The sequence below is a fragment of the Pseudopodoces humilis genome, chromosome 16, assembly GCF_049639895.1.
Source record: "Pseudopodoces humilis isolate 2021_Gansu_Grassland_sample_001 chromosome 16, ASM4963989v1, whole genome shotgun sequence".
Lineage (NCBI taxonomy): Eukaryota > Metazoa > Chordata > Aves > Passeriformes > Paridae > Pseudopodoces > Pseudopodoces humilis.
The window spans coordinates 11,696,742-11,707,928 of NC_142215.1; the positions used below are offsets into that span (position 1 = coordinate 11,696,742).

At 38.6% G+C, this 11,187-nt stretch overlaps 1 protein-coding gene across 4 annotated transcripts in view; it reads left to right on the forward strand.

The window, feature by feature from the left end:
• SCG3 (secretogranin III) overlaps positions 1-10,172 on the forward strand; it is a 28,698-nt gene extending 18,526 nt beyond the window's left edge. The window contains exons 10-13 of one of the 4 annotated variants that reach the window (XM_014251012.2): positions 76-204; positions 2,207-2,287; positions 3,974-4,010; positions 6,405-10,172. In XM_014251012.2, coding sequence (XP_014106487.1) covers positions 76-204; positions 2,207-2,287; positions 3,974-4,010; positions 6,405-6,411 — 254 coding nt within the window. In that variant the 3' untranslated portion in view covers positions 6,412-10,172. The remainder of the gene's footprint in view (positions 1-75; positions 205-2,206; positions 2,288-3,973; positions 4,011-6,404) is intronic. The other 3 variants (XM_014251013.2, XM_005521495.2, XM_014251011.2) reach the window with 3 other exon arrangements.
• The last annotated feature ends 1,015 nt before the right edge of the window (positions 10,173-11,187 follow it).

Genomic DNA, 11,187 nt, shown 5'->3' on the forward strand with positions numbered 1-11,187 from the left:
AGATTGTATTGATGGGATTGAGAAATACTCCTGGTACATTTGATACAAAATTGTTTGCTCTTGTTATTTCTTTAGACAAGAGTAGTGAAGAGGCAGACAGTACAAAGGAAGAAGCAGCTAAAATGGAAAAGGAATATGAAGTTTCAAAGGATTCTACAAAAACTGAAGGACAAAATGCAGCAGGAAACAGTGGAGAATCCGGAGGTACAGAACGTTTCTTTCCCTACTATGTGTGCTCGTAGTGATCACAGTCTTTTCCTCTCTTTGGTACTGACTTTCCAAGGTGTTAGCATAAATATCTTCAGTCTATAGTCACTGGGAGTCAGCACACAACAGCTTGATTCGGAGTGTACGTATCTGCCAAGTTTTAAACATATGACACTACATCCCTTGCTGAGCAGACATTCACAGAATTCCTAGACCCTTTTAGAACAATATGAAATGCAGTTTGATGCAGTACTGCAGAGAGATTTTGCTTCTTTGCATCTGTGGCTTTTCAGTGAATTTGGATGGCCAGAATATTCAATAATCTGAGTGGGCCCATTGATTTCTATAGTTGGTGTTAGAATAAGCTGGTACTGAAAGGCAGCGAGAGTTCTGCAGTGACAAAATTTACATTTCCCACTGCCAGAGGTTAAAAGTTATCAGTAATTATCCTGTTTTACATAACTTTGAAAACATTACAGTGAGTTAGTGTCTCCCTAAACAAACATAGCATACAGTTACTTTTGTCATGCCTCAGCATGGCAAATAATGTCACGTGCTAAATTACACTGTGCTGGCTGAAGTCACCTGAGTGCAAATCAGCTAATGTATCTGAAAACAAATCTGCAGGGGACATCGTGGCTCCTTATTGTGCTGAACTCTTGAAGGACAATGTTTGTTGCTGCAGAAACCTTTCAGTGAGTTCTTATTGCAAAGTGTCCAGCATAAGTATCTATGTTTTGTAATCAGTTGATTAAACAAAATTGCTTTTTTTGCATCAGTGCTGTCTGATGCTCATACTTTTTGGAATGCAGTGTTTTCACTCAGGCTGCTCAGTAATGAATTGCAGAAATCAGGATGGCAGTAGATTGTAATCCATCCATCACCTGGTTCAGCACTGTGGGCAGTGCAGCCACTCACAGAAGGAAGGTGGCATTTTTTCCAGCAGCTTGTCTATTTCAACATGGAAGAGGAAAATAGATCAAGATGGCTGTCGGATTTCACAGTAAAGAAAAGTTATCTCAATACCCATGGGAAGTGATAAATAACACATTTTGTTTGTCTCTTGAAGATTTGTCTTTTCAGTTTGGTTCCTTTATCTTCAGCCCAATAGCTTTTTAGAAATTTAAATTGGATCACTATTTAGCTCTTTGTCTCATCATGCAATGCCCTTGCTCTTTCAGAGAGTAACTTACTGTAAAGTTACTGCACTGCCAGCTCAAAAATGGGGGTGTATCTAATACTGTATCCCCTTACTAACAGGAGCAGGCATGCATAGTTGGCAGTAGTAACCTTCTACACACTAATCACACTAGGTTTTTAGTCCTGACAAATGTAAGAACATTACATCAATAATGCTCCAGCCAAGTTAAGTATTCAAAATCCATTTGCTGGAATATTTCCTTAGGGGCCTTATTAGGTAATCCTTGTACTAAATCTGTCCTGTACAGTTTCTGGTCCAAAAATATCCAACACTTTAAATTTCAGCTATAACAAGGAGCTATCATGGTAATTTTAATACATCCTTTTTCTCAGTAAATATAGTAACTAATAGTAACTAATTTCAAGTTTTCTTTCCAAACTATCACAATTTTAGGTTTGCTATATGCTGCTAGTACTACTATATGGAGGAGTTTTAATACTGAAAGCTCTCAGCCCTAGTTAAGTCATTCCTTGCTATCTCAACAGCTTTTTCTTTGCTGAGCAATTATGATGATCAAAAAGCTACAGGTTATTTTTAATCTACATATGCAGTTTTGGTGGATGCCACCAAAAGTTATGTATAAAGATAAAAAAAAAGCCATGGTCCTAAGTTTGAACAGGCAGCACCTGCTAACCATCTGCGGGAATTTTGCCTGACTGAGTTTGACAGGACTCAGGTTTTAAGCAGAAACTAAGAATAGTTTTAATCTGCCTTAGCTGTGACCAACTTCACCCAGTTAAGCAAGCTGCATCAATCATTGATGTAAGTCCTTGATGTCTCTCTCACCCTTTCCTCCAGGGAAATCTGAGGCATATTTGGAAGCAATCAGGAAGAACATAGAATGGCTGAAAAAACACAATAAACAAGGTAACAAAGAAGGTATGAAGTAAAAGGCTTTGACATTGGGGTGGGCACCATATGCATTAAAAAGCAAGTAATTTATATTGTGTTGTATAACTTACCATTGTGCTATACCTTAAATAATAGTAATGTAAAACTGTGCTTGTCTAGATTATAGTGATCATTAGTGGTGTTAAATAATAGAGGTCATGTAAAAGTTAAGCCAATGAACATAAATAGGGAACTAAGGTAGATTAATGCAGACTGGGTTGAATGGCCACTGGCCACAAAACTCACAGGGACTGACCAGCAGAGAGTTAGTCATGTGCCATCCACGCAGTCATGGTGGTCTGCCTGTCACCAGGTAGCTGTGTCAGCTTTGTCTAGTTCTTCATTTCTTAGCTCTTCATGTTGTTTAATGATGACTCTGTAGGTGAGATAGAGGCATTTGAAATGTCTGGACATGTCTAGAGAAGCTCATGCATCTGGCTAGCATGCCTGCACTGATAGCAACGAGCCTTGTTCCATAGCCAGGAACAGTTGAGATACAAACTTATGTCAGTAGCACTGTAATACGTTGGATTACAGCCCAAATCAACTCGAATGACTTGTAGCTCTCACATGCAAAGCTGTGTAGAAGGGAACAGTGACTGAAGCAGCTGCATGGGGTTTGCTCACCAGCTGTCCCACCATTTGCCTCTTGCTCGGAGGCAGGGCTGTAGGAGAGCTGCCGGCAGGGACAGAACAGCAGCAGGATTTCTCCTTTATTTTTCATGGATCTTTATTTATCCATACCATCTTTTCCCTCAAGTTCTTACATAAAACCACCCTCCTATCCCTGTTCTCTGCCATGGCTGTGTGTTCTGCCATTGCCTGCTCTGGAAGTGAAGGTTCCTAGCCAGGGGATCCATCCCTAGGCTATGACTGGCGCCTGGTGAGAAGGACCCTTCTTGCACCAGCCAAGCAGAGGGTGATCTGCGATGAGATTAGCCCTGGGTAATCTATCCGTCCTCTCTGTGTGTTGAAGTGTGTATGAATTCCATTTCAGAGATGAGTGCATGCCGACAGCCCAACACATTCATTTTTCTGTACAGAAACTGTAATAGGAAAGACTATAAAAAAAAAATCCATCTCTCAAATAGCTTCCACACAATGGCAGCGACGGCAGTTAGCAGCAGGCCTACATATTTGCTCAAGAGTTTTCCTGCCAATTTTAATTAATGATTCTGTTTAGCAGTGTACTCATTATAGTAATTAGATCTCCATCATGTGTGATTATATCTCTGTATCACACATACTGCCTGAGCAGCCCCTTGCTCCTCTTTGTAGTAATCTTCCTTCTGCACTGCTGCAGTTTGAAAATGGCTGTGACTGCAGATCAATAGCATTTTATCTGCCTGTGAATGCATTAAGATATATATATCTGTGTAGATGGATTTTCATTTACTCTAAAATATCTTTATTGTCCTTTGGCAATGGAAATAGACCTTAAAGTGAGTGTAAGTTATGACAAAATTAGAATAGCATTCTTACCTTTCTGATACCTCATCTTTATTGTGCCTTTTCATACTCTTTATTTTTGTAAAATGCTAATTCAGTTCCCCTGGGATGATGTTAAAAGAAGTAGTCAGGGTAAGCTTATCTAACCGTGAATGCATTGCAGTGTTTCTTCAGTGCAAGATTAGGTGGTGTTGCTGTGCTCATCAATCATTTCTCCACTTCCAGCTGGCACCTGGGGGCTGCCAGAAAAGCGATTCTCAAGGTAATTCATGTATTAAAATGGCCAGACTTTCCTAGCCCTACTCATGGATTGGTTTACTCACTGAATATCCTTGAAGAGGTTAAGGTTTTCTTCAGGCAAATGTGTGTGGGTCTTTCATTTTGTATGAATTTCAGTAGATACTATTCATTCTATGACTAATAATCCTGGAAATGTTCATTTGCATTTCTGCAGTTTGGAAGTACCAATTGCTTATTAAGGAGGCTCGTTAGCTTGAGTGGCTGGGATGAGTTAAAGATAAACACGTCAAAAGCCTGGATTTTGGGCTTATTGCCTTTTGTGTCCAAAGTTTGTTTTGCCTGTTTACAACCTCCAGGCTCCATGGGCCTGTCCTTCATATCTCACAGACCTGGCTTGATGCTTGAAACCATTGCAGAACACAGCATTTAACCGATGCATGCAAAGAGCGTGTGTGGATTGTTCAACATATACTTAGGTAGTTCAGAGCTTCATAACACTAACAGCAGCCATTTAGAAATGAAAGTGAATCCTGTCATTAATTTCAATGGCAAATGGCTTGATCTGAATATGCAAATAAGAGCTCACTTCATTTACTGGAGCTGTTTCACAGCTCCATGTAATGCTGCAGCTGTTGCAGTGAATCATCATCCAAAGCTGATTTTTCTAATTACAATAGATTCTAAATGAGTATCAGAAATTGGCAGTTATCAATTTCTAGAAAAAAAAACAATTTAAATTGCTGTGAGATATACAAATTAGCTTGAATTAGATAATATCATAATGGTTGTAATCCCATACAGGATGTTTAGTAATTAAACCTTCACATCTCCACATAATAATCTTAGAGTTAGAAACAGTGTTCTAGAAGTAAAATAAGCACAGAGATTTTAATGTGAAAAATGTGGACATTAAATTAATTTAGTATTTGGTGTGCATTCATTTCTATTCCTTGGTATCTTTCACTGGAGACCCTCATTTTGTCAACATGAATGAAATCTCTCATCCCAATTATGAAATTGCTCAGTACTATTTGTCCCTATTACTCATACAGGATGGAGACACAAGCAGGTTACATTCTCTTAAGTAATGACAGTAACAGACCAGACAAGAAATTATCTCCTCAGTACAGCAAATGGCAAAATTCCTGCTAACTCAGATATGGAGAGAACACCTCTGCAGGACTGGGGAGTGTGAATATCAATTCTCTGTATTACTCATTTGAAATTGCCTTATGCTGTTATAAAAATGATCACAAGTATCAATTTGCTTCTTAATATCTTTCTATTTCTATCCTGTTTTGGTCAATGTTTGAAACCTAAAGAACCACAAATTCATTATTGTCTATTTTGTTAAGAATGCAGAGTTTGAAAGAAGGTTGTTCCATGTATTTCTGTGTGATATTATACATTGGACATTGCAAAACCAGTTTTAATGTATTCTGAAGGCCCTGTCTGTGGAACATGTAATTTATGTTGAAAAATTCAGAATGTATTCATTCTTGTAAAAGATACTAATTCATTTGACTTAGTATGAACCCTTAAAACATTGATGTTCTTCTTCTGGTTCTAACAAAATAAGCTTTACATTTATGCAGCTAATTATATAACTGAAACTTTATTGTGTTTATATGTGAATATACTGAATCTGCTGCCAGAGTCACAACTACACAATAGGTTACCTTCCTATGTTATTTGAAAAATTGCTTTGCAGTAGAATTTTTTTCATGGAAAATAGCAATGTTTTCCAGCATAGGAAAAGCCTGTTTAATGCATATAGTGTGAATCAGGCTGCATAGATGCAGTCATCTATTGGAAAAGGAGGAAGGATCTTTCAACAACTCTGTTGCAGATTGACAGAGGAAGATTGTCAAAAACTGACACTAACACTGTCACAAAGGCTGCTCACTGCAGTAGTTTTCAAACCAGAATATTATGTTCTGTATCAAGGTAAATAATTGTATTATTTTGATCTATTTTCAGACAGTTGCTTTCATGAATTTCCACTACAGTTGTAATAAGTGGGAATTTTACTGGGATTTCAACTGGAAATAGTCCATTTAATGCTTTCTTTTGATTCCAAGGCAGTTGTGAAAATAATAGGACACAGCAGCTTTTGCTATGCAGACTAGAACATCAAATCCCTGGACTGGAAAATATTCTTGCTTTAGCATTTGACAGCAATCAATCAAGACCAAGAGATGATTATTCCTCTTGGACAATAAAAGCACCGTGGTGTGTAAAAAGATTTGTGCAGCTGTTTTGGGTTTTTTAATGTTTTCACAAATTGCACTTAGAGAGAATTCTCTTCAAGTTTGATTAAGTGCATTGGTTGGATAAGCTTTACAATGACATCTTTTCTTAGGTGAAGCGGTATAATGGCAATGACTCACTGTGCAAATGAATTCTTATTTTGCAGACTATGATCTTTCAAAGCTGAGGGATTTCATTGATCAGCAAGCTGATGCTTATGTGGACAAGGGCATCCTGGACAAGGAAGAGGCTGATGTAATTAAACGCATCTATGGCAGCCTGTAAAGAGTTAGTGACTGCCAAACCTGTAGAAATCTAGTCTAGTTTCCCCCACTCCTGGCTCAATTACTTATGATCTGTTAATTTGAGGATATCATTAGAAATGCTCTGTTTACATTGTACTGACAACTCTAGACAGAAATGAAGAGCTGTAGTGCTCCATTCACTTTCTGCATACTGTATTTTCCCACATTCACAAAGCAACTCTAAACACCAAATTCTGACACTGAATTTATATTTGATAAGGTAAATATTTCTGTAATGCTCTCTTTGATTTATTGTTTGTGTTTGGTTTACTTTTGTAGCTAATCCAATCATTTCTGATGGAAATTTCTTTTAATGCTACATTTTTTTGCTTTCACTCAACTAGCTTTCTATAGATGTAACTATGTAAAGGGCATTATGAGAAAATAGTTCATAGTTCTCTAAATAAAATATTTGAAAATAATTTACCCATTAAAGTTTTCATTAATCTTATTTTATATTAACTAATTTTGGTTTTAAATACTAACACCTTTTTTTTTATCCTTTTTATTGCTTTATGCAGTATTCTGTAACTTGGACTGTAGTGTCCTTAGCTAACTGATAAATCTTTGACATTACAATTGCTTTCGATATTACAGAGTTGTATTCTCTTCAGCATGTGTGACCATTCTCTGCACCATTTGATGATTGTGCATGCATAATTAGTTGAATTCCTGATATGAATATCCTGATAGCAAGTGTAAATAGCCATTGCTTTCTCTAAAGAAGAAAAAAAAAAAGAAAGCAATTCAAGTAATTTTGTATGGAAAAGGAAGTTTGCAGCTAGAGATGTTTTTAGGAACATGGGCCCTGCTTTTCAGAAAGACCTAAGGAATCTGTTGTACCTCAGTATCTCTGAATATCAAGGCTATGGTCTGATTACTGACCCCTGTTCTGTGCTGAGAAGTATTATCTTGGAGAGAACTTTTTTTTTTGGCCTATATATGCTAGCATTAGCCAAGAATTCGGTACTTCCCGAAGAATCAAAAAGCAAAACAAAAATATTGTCCTCATTCTTCTTCCTCAACTAACAGAGTTTTGGAAGAATGGTTTATGAGGTCTTTTCTCTTTAAGTGACTGGATAACTTTATGTATGAAGAACTGATGAAGTAAGATCAAAGGTAAAGAAGCATTTAGAAAGGTAAATTTCAAAGAGTCCCAGAAGATGTAAGGCCTTAGACCTATCACCTGCAGTCAGTTGAGTAGAGGAACTCCAGGAAAGCCCTGTACTCTTTACTTACAGATTCTTCATTCATAATTGAAGTTATCCCTTCCCTGATTTTTTTTTAAACTTATGATATCTCTAAGATTGATACAGTTAAAAAATGTTACCTGATGCTGAGGCTGGAATGCCAGTTAACAGAGTTTGCCTGCCAGTTAATGGAGATACTGACTTAGAACACTGCCTGCACAGCACAAAGTTCTGTAAGTGTTTAGTCACTCCTTGGGTCATTTCCTTCCTCACAGCTGGAGATTAAAGAGGAGGAGATTTGAGCAATGTTTCTCAGCCAACTGAAGTAAACTCTGGAATCCCTGCAAAACTTAAATTGTCAGCTGAGCATTATTGATAATCAGTATTAAGTGAATGTGATGGCACTGAGGTCTAACAGCATAACTCCTTGCAAACTGATGAAACATTAGCCAGTGAATGTTTTCTAGCATCCACAAAATACATCATCACTGCCTGCTCATACACATCCTGACATGAATCATTGAATTGCAGTATCAGTCACTAGTGGTGACTTATTTTATTTTTTTTTTTGTAAAAACTGTATTCAAAAATGTAATCAATGTAAGCTTCCTCTGATAAATAGTCCCTTAGAAACTCTATAGAGAAAATAATTAGGAAAAAAAAATTAATGTTACTTTAAATCAGTGTATTTGTTCTCATCTAAACCCTCTCATTTGTTTATTATTATTTGCTATTGTTTCCATAGATCTGAATTTCTTTATGTCCCTATATATCTCAGTTGCATTCTGCAATAGCTTCTGACTTCCTTTCTTACGTGTCCATCACATGGGAAAAGCAAACTGTTTCCCAAATTTGGATTTATGACAGAAATCGGGAGGATGGTAACTAACCACAGACCTTTACTGGGGAAGTGGTAGTGACCTAGGATCTGCGCTTGAAAAAACAAAAAAGGGATAAACTGTCATTCCCCAAGGGCTACTTTAAAAAAGACCCTAAATTTTCTTCTCCTGTCAATATGATGAGTAGTATAAGAATAATTTAAATTTTCATTGGAAATTAGTTTCTTACATCCTCTTATGAGTCTGGTACTAAAGGGCAGATGTCATCAACTAGTGAGCAGTGATTATGAACAGTGTGTGGTGGTATTTCTTAACCTCTCAGTTTTGCAAATTTTATAGCTTGAACAAAGAATCAGTGACATAACTTAGGAAAACAGAAACCCAACAATGGGTATGACCTGATTGCATTTCAGGTTATGCACGTTCTGGGACTTGTTCTGTGCTTACCCTGCTGCTGTGCATCCCTGGGGGTACACATGGAGATAATTGGAGCAGCCTGATGAGTAGCTGAGAATGGAGTGAGCCTCTGACAGATAGACCAGAGATCACAGCTAAGGTTCCTCAAACTAAATTCACTTTCCATCCTGCCCAAGCCCACCAAACTTGTTACTTGAATGCTTCAAAGACTGGTTCCATTGCTGGTACATGGAACATCTATCAGTACATCATACCTTTCAGAACCAGAGAGTGAAACACAGCCAGCCTGATGAATCACCGTGCATTCCTAAAGGGTTGTGACTTACTCGAAATAAAATCAAACCCAGTGACGCAAGTTTCAGCCTGCACCACGGATCAGTCCTTATTTTGCAGGGAACACTTGAAGCACATTAGGACTTGACATGCACTGCTGTGTTAGCCATAATTAGTAAATCAGAGTGCTTGCTTTCTTCCTGGTGAGAAAGGTATTTTCAACAACTCCACATCTCTGTTTCAAAATTGACAGAAATCAGTTTCTGTGTTGTTTCTATCTTTTCTGGACCCTTCAGAAATCCTTCACTTCTAAATTATCACTGAAAATGTAACAAGTACAATATATATGGTATTCACCTTTTGAGCTTTTCTAATAGACTATTGTTTCTGATACTGTACTTTATTAAACACTTTACTACAAGCTACATTAGTGTGCTGCTTTTGGCTGGGGTAGAGTTTATTTTCTCCACAATAGCCATTATAGGGCTATGTTTTGGGTCTGTGTTGGAAACACTAACATGTTGATAACACAGAGGCATTTTAGTTCCTGCTGAGCAGAGATTGCACAGAGCCAAGGCCTTTCCTGCTCCTCTCCCCACCCCTGAGGAGGCTGGGGGTGCACAAGAAGCTGGGAAGAGACCCAAGCAGGACAGCTGATCCCAACTGACCCAGGGGATGTCCCAGAGCATGTGGTGCCATACTCGGTGTGTAAAGCTGGGGAAGGAGGAGGAAGAGGGTGTTCAAAGTGACAATGTTTGTTTTGTTTTCCTGAATGACCCTTACTTATGGTGGAGCCCTGCTTTCTTGGAGATGGCTGAACACCTGCCTGCCTATGGGATGTGTGAATTTTTCAAGTGGTTTGCTTTCATGCCCAGCCTTTGCATTACCTATTAAACTGGCTTTATCTCAACTTGTGAGTGTTGTGCCTTTCCCCCTTGTGATCTCTGCCCCATCACTCTGTGGGGGGAGTGAGGGGCTATGAGGGGCTGAGCTGCCAGCTGGGGTTAAAGTACAAGAAGCAGTACAAGGCTGCTGTTGTGTGTCAAAGAAAATGCATCTTTTCTATCTGCTGCCCAGCTTTTTGAGGCTGTCCAGCACCACGGATCTACAGCAGCTCACTGCCATGCAGGAAGGGGTGGGGTGCTACAGGGATGCCCTTCTGAGAATGTTACATGCAGCTACAGCACCTGGTGGCTGAGTTAACTGGATTCACAGGGCTTTAGTAGCCTCCAGCCACATTGCAACCGAGTCCCAAATGAAAATTTGTTACCAGGTATGTCCCACATATTTCACTTACAAAGATCCTTGTCCAAGCCTGCCCAGGTTTTGACTTTTCAAGCTTTGACTGAAGAAATGTGTAAAAACAAAACTTCAAACATGCAAGTTCCTCAGCACAAAATAGCTGCTTTTATCAGCTTCACTTCAGCCTGACATTGCTCTATTCCCACCCTAAACCACACCTTGCAGGATTGGTAAAAATATGTAAGCAAAGAATGAAACTACAAGTGTATGAAGAATAAAAACAGAGTAGGAAGCAAAATATACATGGAAATGAATAAAAATACATAAAATATACAGGAAAATATGTCACTTTGCTAAGAAATAATAAAAATGTGAATCAAGATATTAAAACATTAGTTATTTCAGGGCCTTAAGAACACCTGTAAAAGCAGTAAAGCCCCACCTTGACTTGCTCTGGGGGTATTACAGACAATTTCCAGGCACTGTTTCCTCTCGTGTGCTCAGCTGTCCTGGGGCTGAGCAGGCCAGGGGTGTCTCAGGGCCCTGTGTGTGACACCCACAGAGCTGAGGGGGGCTCGTGGCACAAGGAACTGACAGAGGCACAGCAAAGCAATTCCCAGGAGCATTTTACCTTTACATAAAACCCAGGCAGTCAGTCTCTGGATTTGCCCAAGGGATTGTGA